Genomic DNA, 20,072 nt, shown 5'->3' with positions numbered 1-20,072 from the left:
TGACAGACAGGGATTTTTAATACTACTGATTGTGATATTCAGGAACATTGAAAACATTTCTTTAAAATTAGTGAAACAATGTTTCTGTTTTTAATTAATAGTATAAAGTGAAAACACTTTCAAGCAATTAAAATGCAAGATCAATCGATTCAAAAGAAAACAAGTAACCTTTATGTCTTTATAGTTTCCACATAATCATTCCCCTTCATTCAAATGAATGGAATTGTGGCAGTCTGTATTGGTATAAATTCAGTATGCAGCTTCCCCGATTCCCTGATAGTTGAGTTGCAGCAAGTGAGCGCCCTCTCCTGGTCTCCATCATCAATGGACTGTTATTCAGGAGCTGACAATAGGCACTTTCAGGTGGCCAAAATACCCCGATGTAAAGACACATATTCTACCCCTATGCGGCTGTCAGGAGGCCACCTGAAAGAGCAGGAGGTGCCTCCGAGGCACACTTTCCAACCCTCCTCCAAGAGGGATAACCGCCGGAGCACTGAAGTCCCCCTAGGCACCTGAATGCAGCCGCCTGAAAGCGGCTGCTAAGGGGATGACGAGTGCCTGACAACCCCTCTCCCCGCTCCCTCTGCCCCCCGGCATGGGACGACAGGGCAGGGGTGTTCAGTGCGGGATGTCAGCGCTGGGGCAGCCGGGACAGGCTGTCAGTGCTGGGTGGCCGGCGTGGGATGTCAGGGCTGAGGCAGCCGGTGCAGGATGTCAGCGCTGGAGCGGCTGTCGCGGGATGTCAGTGCTGAGGTGGCCGGCGTGGCAAATTCAGGATTTTAAGACTTGCTTCTAAACTTCGTGGCCCTCCAACTCAGAAATGTTGGGCATTCTGTTCCAAGCCTTCCCAACAAGTCCCAGCCTTTTATAATATGTCAGCTTTTACTCAAATGTCATGCTTCTCTGATTTTTGTTTCATTTCCTGCAAAATATTTCCAAAAATTAAAGAAAATCAGCATTTCCTTTAGTTGATCCTGATGTCTGTGAAAATTCTCCAAGTTGATTGGCTGTTCAGTCCTTGCAAATTATATTGCTGATATAACATTTGTTCAAAAATAACTTGTTTACATAGTTTTGGAAAATTTAGTTTTAAATTTATTACATGATTTCAGTTGCTATTTCATCACAGATACTCACAGGAATGCAACATTTTATTAATTATAGCAATGAAAAAGTAATCAAGAAGAAGAATAAATAATTAAAGGAGGTAGTAAACTTAAAATGCAAGTAAAATAGCACGGAATAAGTACAGAAGTGTTAATGAATGAGTTGAAGCAAAGAATATTGGATATTAAAAATTGATTAAAAAATTAAGAAATATGAAATAGTGAATAGAATGCAACCATCAGATTTCTGAACAGAGAGGTGGAGAGGATGAGCAAATGTAGATTCTTGGGAGTCACTATCTCGGAAGATCTTTCCTGGAACCAACACACCAATGGCATCATGAAGAAAGCCTCTACTTCCTCAGGAGTTTGCAGAGGAGCTAGTGGAGTTGTTCAAGTGAACCGGTACGGACTTGAAGGGCCGACATGGCCTGTTTCCATGGTGTAAATGGGTTATATGGGTTATATTGCAATATCATTATCATCAGGAACTGAACAGAAAAATCTGCAGACACTTCTTTTCTTTGGCTTGGCTTCGCGGACGAAGATTTATGGAGGGGGTAAAAAGTCCACGTCAGCTGCAGGCTCGTTTGTGGCTGACAAGTCCGATGCGGGACAGGCAGACACGATTGCAGCGGTTGCAGGGGAAAATTGGTTGGTTGGGGTTGGGTGTTGGGTTTTTCCTCCTTTGCCTTTTGTCAGTGAGGTGGGCTCTGCGGTCTTCTTCAAAGGAGGTTGCTGCCCGCCAAACTGTGAGGCGCCAAGATGCACGGTTTGAGGCGTTATCAGCCCACTGGCGGTGGTCAATGTGGCAGGCACCAAGAGATTTCTTTAGGCAGTCCTTGTACCTTTTCTTTGGTGCACCTCTGTCACGGTGGCCAGTGGAGAGCTCGCCATATAACACGATCTTGGGAAGGCGATGGTCCTCCATTCTGGAGACGTGACCCATCCAGCGCAGCTGGATCTTCAGCAGCGTGGACTCGATGCTGTCGACCTCTGCCATCTCGAGTACTTCGACGTTAGGGATGTAAGCGCTCCAATGGATGTTGAGGATGGAGCGGAGACAACGCTGGTGGAAGCGTTCTAGGAGCCGTAGGTGGTGCCGGTAGAGGACCCATGATTCGGAGCCGAACAGGAGTGTGGGTATGACAACGGCTCTGTATACGCTTATCTTTGTGAGGTTTTTCAGTTGGTTGTTTTTCCAGACTCTTTTGTGTAGTCTTCCAAAGGCGCTATTTGCCTTGGCGAGTCTGTTGTCTATCTCATTGTCGATCCTTGCATCTGATGAAATGGTGCAGCCGAGATAGGTAAACTGGTTGACCGTTTTGAGTTTTGTGTGCCCGATGGAGATGTGGGGGGGCTGGTAATCATGGTGGGGAGCTGGCTGATGGAGGACCTCAGTTTTCTTCAGGCTGACTTCCAGGCCAAACATTTTGGCAGTTTCCGCAAAGCAGGACGTCAAGCGCTGAAGAGCTGGCTCTGAATGGGCAACTAAAGCGGCATCGTCTGCAAAGAGTAGTTCACGGACAAGTTTCTCTTGTGTCTTGGTGTGAGCTTGCAGGCGCCTCAGATTGAAGAGACTGCCATCCGTGCGGTACCGGATGTAAACAGCGTCTTCATTGTTGGGGTCTTTCATGGCTTGGTTCAGCATCATGCTGAAGAAGATTGAAAAGAGGGTTGGTGCGAGAACACAGCCTTGCTTCATGCCATTGTTAATGGAGAAGGGTTCAGAGACACTGTAATTGTAGTGCAATACACAAAAGTGCTGGAGAAACTCAGCAGGTCACACAACATCTATAGGAAGTAAGGGGTTAGCCACATTTCAGGCCTGAGACCTTCATCAATGTAGCATGTTTTATCGACTGTCGCCGATCCCCGACACCTCCCCACCACCATCGCCGATCCCTGACACCTCCCTACCACTGTCACTGATCCTGCTGGAGGCCCAAGGATCCCGCTCCTGCTGCTATGGCCAATTCCTGACACCTCCCCACCACCATCGCTGATCCTGCTCAGGAACCTAAGGTCCCCACTCTTGCCACTGCTGCCAATTCCTGACGCCTCCCCACTGCCATCGTTGATCCTGCCCGGAAGCCCGAGGTCTCCACTCATGCTTGGGAGCCCGAAGTCCCTGCTCCTGCCCAGGAGGCCGCTCTCCCTGATAATGCCAGGACATTGGAGAACCAAACAGTGGAAGGTAAAGAAGAAATGGAAAGAGAGAGGGGAGAAACCTGTCATCAAATCGCTCACGGATGGCTCGAGATTCCAGCCTGCTTCTCTGAGCCGGCATCCAGCTATTCAGCATCAGTCTTCCCAGCTGGTTCTGAGCTCTGTTGTCACAAAACTGGCACTAATAGCATGTCAGAGCCCCACATGAGCACGTTGGGTGATTTTTTTTCCCTCACGTGATGTCTTGTTGCCGCTGAAAATAATTTCAGATAACTGAGATTTTAGGATAATCGGAAACAAACCGTATGAGCAAACAAAAAGATGGGTAGAGGAAAGGAGAGAGGCAAGGATAAGGGGAGGAGTATAAGTGAACAGCTAATGAGGTTAAAGGTGCATATAGGTGGGAGGGTAGAAGAGAAAAAAAACCTGAGGTGATGGGGGAGGAGGTAGCTCTCTGAATGAAGAGGGAAGGTAAGGGGATGGGGAGCTGCAGGAAAGGAGACAAAGGGATAGAGAAGGAGAGAGTCTTGGGAGGGGTTTAATGGAAACTGAAGAAGTCAATGTTAATGCCGTCTGTTTGGAGAGTGCCTAGATGTGTTGTTCCGCAGTTTGGCAGTGCATGAGATCATGGATAGACATGTTCGTGTGGGACTGGAGTATGCAATTAAAATGGGTGACCACTGGGAGATTCCTGTTATTACAGTGGATAGAGCGAAGGTGCTCAAATAAACAATCGCCCAGTCTGGGTCCAGTCTCTCCAATGTAGACGAGGCCACAACGGGAGCACCAGATGCAGTAAATGACTCCTGCAGATTCACAAGTGAATTGTTGCTTCACTTGTAAGGACTGTTTGGGGCCCCGAATGGTGGTGGGGGAGGAGGTGTGGGCATAATTGTAGCTATTTCTTCCACTCACAGGAGGGGGTACCAAGGGAGCAATTAATAGGAAGGGATGAGTGGAGGAGGGTGTCCCGGAGGGAATGGTCACTGTGGGAAGTGGAGAGGGGTGGAGAGAGGAAATGTGTCTGGTGGTCAGATCATGTTGTAGGTGGCAGAAATTGTGGAGAATCTAGCTTTAATTTTGCTGCTATTCTTGTTTATTTACCCATGAAAGTGTGCTTTCCTTTCTCATTTCCTCTAAACTATAATTTGCTCTAACACAGTTCTTCCATGCATTACATCCACACATTCTGAATATTGCAGCTCACATGAGCACTCTTTTTAATTTTTTTTTTCTTTTCCTGTTCTCTCCTTCCTCATCCTCCTGAGTTTGACAACCAATAGATTTTATTAATTTTTGTTTAAATTTGTGTTTCTCATGCTACTTTTTACATCCTTGACAATATTCTCGGGGATGATTTTAGCTATTCATGTAGCAAGAAATCCATCTGCCAACAGGAACTAGCCAGAGAACTAAAAATAACCTGCAGTAATTCATCTTTGTCTTCTTTACTTATATCAACCATTATCTAGACAAAGGGTAGTAAATAAAATGCAGAGACCAACAACATTGATGTCTGGCAGAAATGTTAAATGCAAGAAATTACATGGAGGCTGTAATCTAATAGTGGAGTTTTCTCCAAAGCTAATTGATGGAATCCATACCCTTCATTAAATTACTGCCATTGTAATTATTTCCTGCTCCCAGTTATTCTCCATTTTAATGATTATGAATACTCACTCTCCCTTTCTATTTCATCGCCATTTCCTTTCCAGATGAGTAACCTTGTTGCTTCTCAAGTCATGATGCATGCTGATGTCAGTTCACGCACAATTTCCATTGAGAAATGGATAGCAGTGGGAGATGTTTGCCGATGTATGCACAACTACAATGGCGTCCTTGAGATCATGTCAGCCCTGAATAGAAGTGCAATCTACAGACTGAAGAAAACCTGGGCGAAGGTCTCCAAGCAGGTAACAAGCTTTAAACACATAAGGTCCTCCACAGGAGCATAATGTATTATTCATGCATCTGTATGTTTTCCCTTTGTTCAAAGCAAACAAAGAAATTGCTATTAAAGAAATACATTCCAGGTAAAACTAATACCATAATGATTCCTCTGTTTCTCTTTTACCTCAAAGTTGCCTTAACATGACAACAAATCTACTGTAGCAATAGATAAATGGCCTTGAATGAAAGATCAGAAGAGATGTGATATTTAAACTGAATTTGAAGTAGTACCGTAACTCATAGCACAATGTGGATCTTACAATTCCCATTCCAGGCATTGAAATTTATCTAGCATAGATTTGGTATGAGTCCCTGCAGGATTTTCTATTCAAGGGCCTTCTGCTTGCTGTTTGAATTCCCATAGCACACTACTGGCACACAGAGATTTGACATTTTTATGTAATCTGGTATTTTAATTCTTAAAAAAAGTAAGAAAATTTAACTCTCCATGTTGAAAGAATTCAGAGTTAAGTTTAAAGGTGCAGTAATAATTTACATCAATACCTATTACACACCAAACAAAATTTATTGAGAAATTATTCCGATTTATGCTGGCTTGTAAACCACAAGCCAGTAAGTTGTAACGGTACATTGGCCTTGGGCTAACGGAGATGGAATTTCTGTGAGATTCTTTTTCTGTATTGCCAATTCCATCTTTCAAATCAGCTGAAGACAGTAAGAACAGTGAATCAGATTTGAAAATTGGGTTGATATTTCATATTGCTCAGAGACTCAGATCAGGAGATATTGTTTGTCATTGATAACATTTTAAATTGAGGTCTAATTAATTGTTGGAATTTCATTTATTTTAGACCAAAGCGCAAATGGACAAGCTTCAGAAAACTGTTTCCTCAGAAGGAAGATTTAAAAATCTAAGAGAAACATTGAAAAAGTTAGTCTTGCTTTAAGATGTCTGCTACTGGATAATAAATATTAGCAAATTTCAGTGTTCTTGTTTAATATTGATATTTCTTTGCTTCATGACATTGGAGTCCATAACACAGTCAAAGCTTTTACTAACAAAACAATGTTTCTTCACATAATTAACATCAATGATTATCTCATACCATTCCAAACAATGTGCATATAAAATATATTTTTCCACTTGACCATAATTAGTCCAAAATATTTGATTGTGTGAATCATTTTGGCATTTTCCAAAATTGTAATATGATCCAATATGAAAATTATTTAACCCAAGGTCACTGTTGGTCAAGTTGCGAACTCGTTGATTGCTTCAAAAGAAATAGGGAAAAAAATCAACATGAAATTTTTTTGGAGAGAAGGAGGATCAAAAACCAATGCAAATACAATGCAAATGATAAAGTGAGTCTCTAAGGGGTCCAGAAAATGATACAATGTATCTCAAAAAAAGAACTGAATCATATGATAGTTCTAGAACAAAATCATCAAACTTTGTAGCAGAGAAGACTATTATCCCATGTCGCCATTGCTGGTCAAAAAAATGCTAAGCAGCCTAATCCTGCCTTCCAGCTCAAAGTCCGTAGCCCTGATAAACATGGCTGCAGAGCATTTCTTTAAATACAGTGATACTGTCCACCCCTTCCTTCCTTTCAGGCAATGAATTCTGGATAGTCCAACATTCTCTTGTTCTCCCTTCCAATTCTTCTCCACATCCATACCTTGAATTAATTAATCACTGGTTGACAGAGATTTTTATTCGTTCCATCCACCTGTCATATAATTTCATTTTCATTTTACAATTCTTGGCTACAGTCACTGAGAGGAAACATACTGCAAACACTAATCACTTCCAATGAAGGGACAGTGAGATATTAGACCATTAGTCGAGGTATACTTTCTGAGAACTCCTTCTGGAGACATCCCTGGATTTAACCCAAGGTCACTGTTGGTCAAGTTGCGAACAATATATAAACACGTTGATTGCTTCAAAAGAAATAGAGAGGGGGAAAAAAATCAATATGAAGTTTTGTTGGAGAGAAGGAGGATCAAAAACCTAGCCACTGTAAAACGATTGCAAAATGATTCATTGATTTTGGGCTTTAAAGTATTTTTTAATGTTGAAACCTGCTACCTCTACATATCTTTTAAAAAGTCAGTATGTAGTTGAGAATGTTGCATTGTTGGCCAGATGAATTTGAATTTATGATTCGGTAACCACAAACTCTAAGAAGGTGGGTTAAATCTGCACTATTTCTATAAAGCACAATCCAGATTGTAGTCATTCTCCATTTCTCTCCATATCCTTTCCTTTCTGGTATTTGCTGCTTCTCCTTATTCCAGACCCAAACAGTCGCTTCATTGGAAAGGATTTTCCTTTTGCCAATCATCTTCATTCCATAACTCTTTGTTCTTGAACCTTCTTCCTTTGCCTACACCCCACTGTGATTTTCAATGCCATTATCTGACACCTTCATATCATTTCCTTTCTCAGAAGAGCCCCAAATGCTTCTAATCATTTAGTGAATCTATTCTCCAAAACCCTTCTAAAGTACTCCAGTTGTGACAACATTGGAGAGAAGGCTGCAGAGAGACTTCGATAGGATTAGGAGAATGGACAAAGAAATGGCAAATTAAATACAATGATGAAAAGTGGATGGGGAGAAAATTCAAAATTCAGAGATGCAAAGGGACTTGGGAATTCTTGTGCAGGAGATTGACCTCCAGATTGAGTCATTGATGAAGAAGGCAAATGCAATATTGTCATTCATATCTAGAGGAATAGGATATAAGAGCAAGGATGTCACATTGAGGCACTGGTGAGGTCTCACTTGGAGTATAGGGTACATTTTTGGGCTCCTTATTTAAAAAAGATGTGCTGACATTGGAAATGGTCAGAGAAGATTCACAAGAATGATTCTTGGAATGAAGGGATTAGCATATAAGGAATGTTTGACTGCTCTGGGACCACACTCCTTGGTGTTCAGAAGGATGAGGGGGGACCCGATAGAAGCATTTTGAATGTTGAAAGGCCTCAACAGAGTAGATGTGGCAAAGTTGTTTCCCATACCAGATGAGTCAAAGACAAGAGGGCACAACCATTTAAAATAAAGATGTGGGGGAATTTCTTTAGCCATGAAATGATGAACCTCTGGAATTTGCTACCACACGTGGCTGTGAAGGCTAAGTCATTGGGTGCATGAGATTGATCGATATCTGAATAGTCAGGGTATCAAAGTGTATGGGGAGAATGTAGGGGAGTGGGGGTGAGTGGGAGAATGGATCAGCTCATGATGGAATGGCAGAGCGGACTTGATGAAATGAATGCCCTACTTCTGCTCCTATACCTTATGAAGAGTCATCAGAATCTCTTGGCTCTTGCAATTAGAATATTAATTAGATATGTGAGGGAAACCTTCATCACATTATAACCTAGTGATAGCCTTTATCATCTGTTGCAGTTGTAATCCACCCTGTGTTCCATACCTTGGGATGTATTTGACTGACCTTGCGTTTATAGAAGAGGGTACACCTAACTTTACTGATGAAGGTCTTGTAAACTTTTCCAAAATGAGAATGGTAAGTTTGCTCAATAATATTATTGATCTTCATGAAAAGTAAGTGTCTAAAGGAGATTTAGAGTCATCCAGTAACTCCAACTACTAGTTGGTGCAGGAATCTAATTGTGTGAAATGTCTTGACTTGAGAATTCTTGGAGCCCTATCACTTCAGCATGAATGTGGCAAACTAAAATCCTGAGTTCCATTTCTAATGCCAATGTCCTCTTTCAAACTCCCAGCCAGTGTCATTTAGATCTTTAAAGATTATTTCAAAGGACTTGTGCATCACTGCTCCCCAGCTTTTACTTTCCATCATTGTTGTGCTTTGAGAAGGAATGGGTAAAAAGAAAGGCAGGTTTTGTCCATGACACCATCATCCCAGAAATAAATAGTGTTTGTGTGAGTTGCTGGGGAACCAAGTTATTCATCTAGTCACAATTGGTTGCAAGGGATGTTCATACTCCCAGGATAAAGCGTCTATGGATACATCAATGCAGCCACTGTAAACTGTCTGAAATTAAGGATGCATCTGAAGGAATTATTGATACATCCAATTGCCCTGTATCAGATGGAGTTAATCACACAGCAAGATAGACACTTGGGATGAAATCATGCACATAGTTGTGTACGAATACCTCAGTTTGGAGATACTCTCATAAGTAGGCTTGGTTAATGAGATGTTTAAGCTTTAATGTTAGTTATCCCATTCCAAAATATTTTGATCTTCTCAGCACAAGGGAAAGAATCTTTAAGTCCACAACAGGCAGACTTTTCTATATATCCATTGAGTCCCTGTGGAGCTATTCCAAATTTAGGCCTGATGGATTGTATCCTTCTGTTCAAATGCATGGGGTGTAGTTTTTCTGACAATTGTACAAGAATTTTATATGAAGTAAGTGTCACGAATGCTGTGGATTTTAATGCCAAACTTAAGGAAAACTGCAGAGAGCAAGACATTGGCTTTTCTGTGACTCATAGGTATTTTTACTATGATTGAATAATTCTTTGTGATAACTGAGAAAAATGTTAATACTGTCTGTTCTCACCTTATTGCTAAATATTGATTTGTAGACTCATGAAGCAATACATTTATTCTCTTTTTGCAACTTTTTTTTGACCTAGATATCACACATTATTAGGGAGGTACGGCAGTTCCAACAAACCCCATATAGAATAGATCACCAGCCAAAGGTAACTTTGTGTGTACTGTGACATATTTATCTACATTTCCAATTTCATGATCAAGTTGATTCACTGGAATTCTGGCTGCTACTGAGACAAATTCAGAATGGACTTTGGGTTGCATTGTGGATATTGCATTTAAAATCAACATGATCCCTACTTTGGTTGTAACTGTATTAACAATTTTAAAACTAATTTTGTGTAATACGTGGTCACAAAGCATTGCTCAAATTGCCAATTTTAGTCAGGATGGCTGGAACATAAAACTAATGACTTCTTCATTGCACAGGTCAGAGAAATGAGAGGGCACGTTACCCCTGAATGTCCCCATTTCATCTTCAAGTGGCTAATTGTAGGCCAGTGTTAATTTTTTGTGCTTAGACAGGAACATATTGAAGTGAGTTTTATGATTAATGCATTGCAGTTGTGGAAATGGAGCTGGCAGTCCTCCTCCTCCTGCATTAAACTACATACTTGAAAAGGGCTTGATGGAGGTTGATCAATGAAATGGAATATGATTTGGTTGCTGAGTTTTCTGCAAATGGGTGTAAAAAAGTCCTATGTGCACATATTAAAACGAGAATGCTGGTGTGCTAGAATTAACCTATTTCTTCTAAGCACCTTCTAAATGTTTTTTAAAACAAACACTAAAAAATAATTTTTTTTTAATCAAAGAAAGTTTTGTCAATTGACAGTTCATTGCAAATAGAGAAGAAAAGCAGGCTTCAGATAGAAAAGGGGCTGAAGAAATTCAAGTGGAAACTGAGGAAAACAAAGTATATGGGAGAAATCTTCACACTCGCACAATCTATTGGAAGTGGGTTTTGCATGGCTGAGAAGCTCATTATTTATGTTCCAGCTCCACTTTCGTCCAGAGTAATTCCTGCACCATTAATTACCTTTAGATATTTGCTCACTGGAATACAGTATTGTTCTTTCAGCTACTGTCTTTGACTCTTGCATCCTAATGTTGTAGGTCATTCAATACCTACTGGACAAAACGATTATTATGGATGAAGATACGCTGTATGAGCTCTCCTTAAAAATTGAACCCAGGCTTCCTGCATGAGAGCCAGCATTTTTGAGGCTGCAGAGAGGTGCACCAGTTTAGTGAAAAACCCAGAGTGTACATGCCATTACCCTTGGAGTATACTTGTTCTTCCCATGGAAATTGTGGGCTTGAGATTTCCTGAAGATGGAAAATTACAGGAAGATTGTTTGCCTATCGCATATTGGAAGATGGTGAATGATGAAGGAGACGTGGGAAACTTAAATGTTTCAGTAAAATGAAGAAAGGAACAGAGTTAAAATGAAAGTTATAATTTATACTTTTTAAAAAGCACATAAGTCACTTCACAGTATGCAGAGCTGATGTTGGGCCTTGCGACAAATGGAGCGTAGCCGATCAATGTGAATCAAGTTATTTTCTTCCTCGGAGCTATTGTGGTAGTAAGCTGCCTAATTGGTTTGGGGCTTATCAGGTTTATGTGACGCAGGGGTGTTATGTTACCTGTTAATCTATGAATCACGGAAGCTGAAAGACTATCAAAGCTTCTGAGCAAAATTCATTTCAACATTTTGGAAGCGTCCATTGTTAGCATCAAGGAGCAAGGCACAGGTGAAGGTGTCCTTAAAGGCTTAAGGAAATGAGCCCTTCAGACTTGAGGGTCCGAATATCCACTAAAAGAAAGCACATAACTCTACTGACATGAGCTTAAAAAATCTTCTGCTTCCCATAAAATCACTGCTTTCCCTTGCCTCTGGGACCATTGTTAAACTTACAGATAGTACTGAAAAAATAATGTAAGAGTATCACAACTTGTCTATTTTTAACAGGCCTTGGCTCTGTAGGTTGTGTTCTGGAATGTTCTGTATTAACTTTGTCATTGAAATGTGCAATGTTGTTAATATATGTGAATACTTAATCACATCTTGCTGGAGCTGCGCCAAGTATTGTGGGGTGCTGCATTTTTGTGCTTTCTGTGTCGTTCAACTTTTCAAAATCCTAGAATCAAATCTGCCAATCCAGTGAAAAAGTCAAAGTTAATAGTTATTTACTGCCTATAATAATATTTCAAAACACATTCCTGGAAACTATGATTTGAAATTCATGCATTTTTTTCAAACTGATTATTTGGAAGCGAATTGGTCCTCAGTATAATAGATCTTGCTCAGAACCGACTTTTTATAAAAAATCCCAAAGAAGGATCGGTTCATTGAACGGTGAATGATGGTGATCTGTCTTCAAAACCTTCACTTATTAGAAACAGATATTCAAGAGACAGTGTTACTGTATCAATTAATAGTGTCTTTGCAACTAAAGTTGGTTAATTTCACATGTAGGAAACAGTTCACAATATCTGATTTCACCAAGTCCTGATGAAGAGTTTGACTCGAAATGTTGACCATTCTTTTTTTTTCCCGCTGACGTTGCTTAACCCGCCAAGTTCCTCCTGCAGATTGTGTTTGGCTTTACAATACTTAGTGGTGTAAATATAAATCATTATGAATTAATTTTAATCTGGATGAGCAGTGACTGATACTTGGCGGGGGCGGGGGGAGATATTATAATATAACTTGGTTTTCTTTCACTGCAAGAATTATTCTCCAGTTCTCTATCAGAGGTCACTCAAATTGCCACAGTTAGCATTATCAATATGACAGTGAGTATTACAACATCACAAATAACATGCATAACACCAGCATGAAGATCCAGATCATATTGTTTTATTTTTAAATTATGGAGAATAAATTTGAAGGAAGGGCAAGTTCAAACCAGATCACCTTTAGCAACAAATTTTAAAGTTGTTAAATCATATTGTTTAATATCCTGAAAAACTGTTGCCTCCCACTTCTCTTCAATCATGACCCCTGATGTTGCCTGTGTGAAAATTTGCATATGTTTCCTCTGGGTGCTCCAGTTTCCTCCCACATGCTATTCTTGTGGTGGCCAGTGTAAATTACCCCTCATCAATGTTCCCTCTAATTTTCAGTAGTCAGTCTGCGCAAAAATGTTTCCTATGACCAAAGTATGTGCCCATTGAATGCTTGTGCAAATGAAAACTTGAAATTGTTTCAAGATCATTTTAGCCCAGCCTATCTCTCCTGGCTAATAAAACTGTATTGACATGTTTTAATGTAATACAAGTATGATTAACTACTTGGTTAACCTACTAACTCATTAACAAACAGTTAGTTAAGAGATTATTTTCAATAAGTATAGTTATTAATGACTACATTATTTTAGGTAGCTAACCTTTTGTGCGCACATTAATGGCCTTTGTGCACTGGTAACCAGCCATGTGTGTGCACACGTGCACTGTTTAGAGGGGACAGTGCCCCTCATGTCATGGCATTCGATGGGGATGTGAGGGCACAAATGGGATTAGACAGGTACTTAATGGTGCAAATGCAGTGGGTTGAGGAGTCTGTTTCCAAGAACAGATTTTATGTAAACTTGGCCACAAAGCACCTCGTGGTCAACTTTCATTGCTCACCTCGACTTTACTCTTCTCTCCTTCATACATTATAATCACTGGGACAAAACACAGGTCACAATTGCTGATGGGACAATGCAATTTGATCAGGTTAATCACATAAATGTTTGATCAATCAAATACATTTATTTCATGAAAAACACACCCGATAGGTTTTGTTAATGACATGTTGCTGAGCTAGAATGTTGTTGCCCATTCTAGGCATTAAATTAAATTTTCAGTCTAACACTAACTCTTTCAGGTAGTAACTCGCCCTTCTCAAGAAGGGGGAGCTTTAATGGGAAAAGGAAGGGAAAGATGGGACTTGAAGAGATATGACAGTTCCAACAAACCCCTTATAGAATAAATCACCAACCTCAGATAACTTTGTGTGGACTGTGGCATATTTATCTGCATTTCCAATTTCATGATCAAGTTGATTCACTGGAATTCTGGCTGCTACTGAGACAAATTCAGAATGGACTTTGGGTTGCATTGTGGATATTGCATTTAAAATCAACATGATCCTTACTTTGGTTGTAACTGTATCAACAATTTTAAAACTAATTTTGTGTAATACGTGGTCACAAAGCATTGCTCAAATTGCCAATTTTAGTCAGGATGGCTGGAACATAAAACTAATGACTTCTTCATTGCACAGGTCAGAGAAATGAGAGGGCACGTTACCCCTGAATGTCCCAAGAATCCCCTTCAAGGGGCTAATTGAACACCAGTGTTAATTTTGCAAGATGCAGCCATGGATGCAGATAGAGTTTGACTCATTCACATCAATAATGTATGCAGTCTGGGTAGTACTGGTCAACTCACTGCCTGGTAGATAAAGTTTAAATGTGAGCAATGCCCAAAATTCAGTACATCCATGTTTTCCACAGTCTCTTACTATATACATCACCAATCGGTTTCCATTCAGGAAGTAGCCCTTTCACCCAGATCCAGATTTGCTCTGGCTCGTTCATGATCTTATGCCTTAATAAATTGGGCAAATTAAATTTGGCAGAAGCTTGCAGTCTGAAGTATGTATTTCATACATTTCCATAAAACTATGACTATGGCATTAAACAGAGAATTCGAGTGTATGGTTTCTGCTAATTTAAAATATTTTCATTTCAATTCTGAATGCCAATGGCATCATTAGGAGAACTAATTAGGAAAATTATTGACTCCAAGAGCAAAGCAGAGGCTGAGTCTGCAGGCATTAATTAACTCAGGTGGTTCAGCATCTCAAATCGAGTTCAATTTAGGTTTCAAGCAATGCAAGAGTAGAAACAATTTTTAATTATCAACTTAATTTCAGTGTTTTTTGTTGGTGTCATGGACTGGACATTTACTTGAAAATGTACCATATAATGTATCTCATAAAATAGAGCAGAACCATATAATGGTTACAGAATAGAATCATCAAACTTTGTAACATTATCCCATTAAATTTCTTTGTGATGGTTTATACAAGGAACTCTAATTTTGGTCATAAATGGAAATAGTCTCTGAATCTATCATGCTATCAAAAGATCTTATACCTTCAACAACCTTCATAGATCATTCATCAGTCTTTGCTTCTCAGTGGAAAAGAGAACCAGTATGTTCATCATTTATAATTACCATTAACTTCAATGTGCTTGTATTATCCTTGAAAACCCTTCTTGCTTCTTCTCCTGTGCCTCTCATATATTTTTACTCCCTTGTGATGAAAATGTACACTATATTCTAAGTTTTGCTTTCCAACGTACAAGGTACTTTCCTGGATTCCTTTAGATTTTATGCAGTGTTCAATCAACAAGTCCTGCTTTTATAATACTTCTGCTAGAAAAGGCACTTTGGTTCAAAGATCATCATGGGAGAGTTATCTTCATAATCCCTGTGCCCTCACTTAATTTGAGGCATGACCCAAGAGCTTCTTCAACCTTAAACACCAGATGCAAGGGATATCTTTCCAGAAAAACTGGACAAGACTGGACTTTGCATGGTCCAAGAGAAACACTATCTCATCCTATTGTGCAAGCATGGTATGAACAATAAATAAAGTTGACTTGAAACTTGCAAAGATAGGAGGTTGTAGATCATGGAAATCTGAAATAAAATCAGAAAATGTTAGAAATACTCAGCAGGTCAGGGAATATTTGCAGAAAGAGAAACAGAGTTAATATTCAGATGACTGACCTTTCAACGATAGAAATGAATATTGGAGTGAAAGTGAAGTTTTGGAGTGTTACTCGGCCATCTGGATCAGAGCAACTACCTGTCAATCCCTAAATAGAAACCACAGGTATCCCTGTCCAAAGAACATGATGAAATATACATAATAATATTAAAAAGTATGTGTGAAAGCAGGCCTCCCTGCTTTACACCTCTCAGAATATGGATGGGTGTGGCTCTTTCCTTGTTTTCAATTATAGTTGATGAGTCTGTATATAGATCTGTAATGAGGTGTTCACAATCAACTTGTGGCCAACAGAATTCCTTAATCAGGTCTAGAAATACAATAGAAAGATTGATATGGTTGCGCTTGGTTCCCTTTAGTAAGTTAAATAAACATTACTATTGGGGATAAGGAGCCACAAATCTGGACATTGAGGGTGACCTCTTTGCCAAGATCTTGGAGCAAACCTGTAATATCCCGTTGTTATTAGGAATCATCTTTAATGTACCGGTACCTTGATGAGGAGAGTCTGAGCCATGTCTCAAAATTCCACGTATCTCCAGTTCATGCTGGTTATACTGACTGACCTGATATTTTCATCTTGAAGAAGCTCATCAATATCAATAATGTCCTTTGAATAGTTCAAGTTCCTAATCCTATTAAGGGTTTTATCAATATTAATCCCTACAAGCTGGAAAAGCAAACCCTCCATCAGATCACTTTCCCCCTTAAAACTCCTACACTTTTAATGATTGAGAGCAGAATCTACCATCGGAATAACAAAGAGGATGAATATGAATTTACTACTCCGATTTCACAGCAAATCCGAGCCCAGTCTTAGTCAGATTGACAAAAAAAGAAGAGAAATTCCCTGAAAAGTATGACAATTTTTCGAAATACAGCACAGTAACAGGCATTTCTGGCCCATGAGCCCACACTGCCCAATGCACTCAATTAACGTACAACCCCCATACATTTTGAAGAGTGGTAGGAAGCCCACGCTGACACGGGAAAAGTACAAACTCTTATGGGCAGATTCGAACCTGGGTCGCTAGCACTATAACTGCATTAACTGTGCTGCCCAATGATGGATTTAGATGCAGAGATTAATGTGTCCGGGTAGATTGCTCCCGTTATGTCTCCTCTAAACACCTAATGTATGTGTGTGTGTTTGTGCGTGTGTGAGTATGTGTTTAAACGTGTGTGCATGGGCATGTATGCATCATGTGAGTGTGAGAGTGTGTGCAGAAGTGTGTAAGTAGGGTATGTGTGTGGATGCATTGTATGTGTGTGTGTGTGTGTGTGTGTGTGTGTGTGTGTGCACGCGCGCACGTCTCACATGGTCTCAGGAAAATAGGAAAATTGTGAAGTGAAAATAATATGAAAAGAGTATTTTATATTTTAAACAAATCATCTTGTACAAAAATGTGCTTTGCAAAATTATTTATTGATAACATGTTGTGTCAAGCAATCAAGAATACTGGCACAATGAGTTTTGTATTATTTATAGTATGAAAATCCTTGATATCCTTTCATAAATATGTACCTTTTGAAGGTTCAGTCTGAATGTTTATGGATATAAGAACAGAATCTAATCTATCAGCTTCCCTATCCTTTCATCAACAACTTTTATTCATTTTTCAAATAAGTAAGAATTCTAAATGTTCCAGAAAACCTTCATTCCAGTCAAGAGTTGACAAAAAAAATCTTTGAGCCACAGTGTGAATTCACACCCAGTAACTTATTAGTAATTCCAGAACTTTTCACATTAAACATAGTTAATGATTACTCCTGTCTCCACTAAACCTTTAGAAATTAAATTGTTAAAACATCACTTCAATTTGAAAAGAAATAATGAAAACGATTCCTGTGCTAATTGTTGTCTGAGTCAGTGTTAGGTTCTATCAGTTACCTCTTTTGTAGTTTGAACTGAAGTAAACTCAAAGTAAACTATTTATTTGTTAGATACATATCTTTCAAGATTCTGTTTAGGTTGTGTTGTGAGATTTTTAAAAAATATTATTGGATTTATTAAAGTTTACTTTAAACTGCATTGCCTAAAATATATTCCAAGAATTGAAAGTAAAATCTATAGAAAGTCAAATTACACCATACCAAATTGTCTGTAAGCTTGGTTGTGTTTTAGCCATAAATGTGAAGTATATTCACTCTGTGCTTATCTGCTATTATTAAGTAGACATCCACACTGTGAAAGTTGTTCAAAGTGATATATTTTTCATGATCTGTGAAGTTCAAAAATGATCTGCGATGTTTATGGATAATATCCATTTCATTTGTCAAATTGTTCTTGTTTAAAGTGAAAATTGCAAAAACCATAATTTTGATATTTATTATGACACGTGACGCGCATTCACAGTGCTGACTGTTCGGCATGTAGCATTAGCATGCCCCTTATCCCATTACAATATGTAATTTTGTTAATGAGTGAACACAAGTTGGAAGTGAGACTCTCAGAAGTCATTACATTTTTGTAATTTACTGTCCTTGTACAATATTTTAGTGCAACGTACAATGCTAGATTCTATGCCATGCTTAAAAATATTAAAGTGCATGTCTTGATAGATAGTACAAAACTTTGACCTGTATATTAAATATAAGTTAAATTGTACAAATCATAGCATGAATTTAATTGTACAGACCATTGATCTTTGCATATAAAATAAAATCTTGCCTGTTGCTGGATAATGGGTAGCACTGGATTTTGATTATTTGGACTCCATATTTGATAATCTATTCTAATTTTTATATTCATAAAAATAATGGTACACATACACAATGTATATAGTACAGATAATATGGTGGGCATTGTATGACAAAGAACTTGATTACAATCCTGTTTGGTTATTTAGTGACAATCGAAGATGTAGGCTGACAGTTGTGAATTTTTTTGTAATAAAGAAACATGGGTTCTTTTAAAACAACCATTAGCTAAAGTACACACAAGACTGTGTGGAGGAATCCATCTTGAATCCCACCGAACCTGCTAACAAGTTAGTTTCTGACTCCCTCTAGTGGTCAGGAGGATCACTAGCACTCTATCTTTACAAGAGTAAGGGGCTCAAAAAATATCAGTTGAATTACTCATTTGGATGTTTCAAGACAAAGGGGTCTTAAAATAAACCCCAGACCATTTAAAAGTGATTTTTTTCTTTACATATAAAGGGAAAATGAAATCCTAAAACAATCTGCAAAAACAGTAGATCAATGGCAATTGAAATTGCCAGGATTAAGAGTGTACTCCCACTTGGCTTACATGCTATACTATATGTTTTTAATTTACACAAAAATGCTGGAAACCCTCAGCAAGTCACACAGTATTCTTAATGCAGCGAAGATAAAAATATATACCCATCATTTTGACCCTGACCCCTTAATCAATTTATGAGCAAAAACTGGCAGGTGCCTGAATAAAATGGTGGGGGATGGCAGGGGGAGGAGTGTGGGTCACAAAAAGTGGATATGGGTCGGAGGGCTCAAGAGAAAAAAGCTGAGAAGTAATAGGGGACACCCTTGTTCACTCATTGCTTCCCACTAATCATCCCCTGTGTACTTACCCCTGTAATTGCTGGAAGTGCTACACTTGTAACCACACCTCCTCCCTCACCATCATTCAGAGCCCCATACAGTCCTTTCAAGCGAAGCAACACATCACTTGTGAATCTGTGTGGGTCATCTGCATCCGAGGCTCCCGTTATGGTCTCCTCTACCTTGAAGAGTCTGGAGATCGTTTGGCCAAGCACCTTCAATCTGTCCATTTCAATGATGGGGATCTCCCAGTAGCCAACCATTTCAATGCCACACCCCAGTCCCTTGTCGACATGTCTGACCATGGTCTCAAGCATTGCCAAACCAAGGCATTGGTAAGTTGGAAGAGCAACACCTAATACAGTAAAATCTCATTAGAACATGGTAGTTGGGGTCCAAGATTTTATACCGTGTTACAGCCATTTCAGAACCGATGCATATACGTCATGATTCAAGAAGCAGGAAAACAGAATACTGTGACTCAAACCCTATAATAAGACCTTTAAGACCTTTAAACTCCACATATTAACAGACACATCTTGTAAATGAGTCATGAGTCCATTTTTGAGTTTGTGGTTGTTAGCCACTGTTAGCCTGGCATCATAAAATCAATGTTTGGGGTCCACAGACACCCGCATTATAAGTGATTCCGCGGATTAATGAATTGCGTTCTAATGAGGTTTCACTGTATTCCATCTGCGCTCTCTCCAACTAGATGCCATAAACATAGGCTTCTCCGGTTTTCATTAGGCCCCTCCACTGTCTCTCTCATTTCTCCATCCATCCATTTCCTTTCCTCCAGCTGTCCACCCCTTCCCTCTCCATTCACAAAGCTATTTCTTCCAAATATCACTCCTCAGTTTTTTTATCTTGTGCCCTCCTACCCATTTCCACCTATGACCTCTTATCTGTGACCCCATGCTCCTCCTGCCATTCCTCACCCCACCATTTCATTCAGGCTCCTGCCTGCTTTTTGTTCATACCATGATGAAGGGCTCAG

General features: G+C 39.4%; 1 protein-coding gene across 3 annotated transcripts in view; it reads left to right on the top strand.

The window, feature by feature from the left end:
* rasgrf2b (Ras protein-specific guanine nucleotide-releasing factor 2b) overlaps positions 1–18,222 on the top strand; it is a 243,633-nt gene extending 225,411 nt beyond the window's left edge. For all 3 annotated transcript variants that reach the window (XM_069936440.1, XM_069936436.1, XM_069936444.1), the window contains 5 exons: positions 4,994–5,191; positions 6,041–6,120; positions 8,612–8,729; positions 9,833–9,901; positions 10,869–18,222. In XM_069936440.1, coding sequence (XP_069792541.1) covers positions 4,994–5,191; positions 6,041–6,120; positions 8,612–8,729; positions 9,833–9,901; positions 10,869–10,961 — 558 coding nt within the window. In that variant the 3' untranslated portion in view covers positions 10,962–18,222. The remainder of the gene's footprint in view (positions 1–4,993; positions 5,192–6,040; positions 6,121–8,611; positions 8,730–9,832; positions 9,902–10,868) is intronic.
* Positions 18,223–20,072: the final 1,850 nt, after the last annotated feature.

This window comes from Narcine bancroftii, chromosome 1, assembly GCF_036971445.1.
Source record: "Narcine bancroftii isolate sNarBan1 chromosome 1, sNarBan1.hap1, whole genome shotgun sequence".
Classification (NCBI taxonomy): domain Eukaryota; kingdom Metazoa; phylum Chordata; class Chondrichthyes; order Torpediniformes; family Narcinidae; genus Narcine; species Narcine bancroftii.
This window is presented reverse-complemented; position numbering and strand designations above follow the sequence as displayed.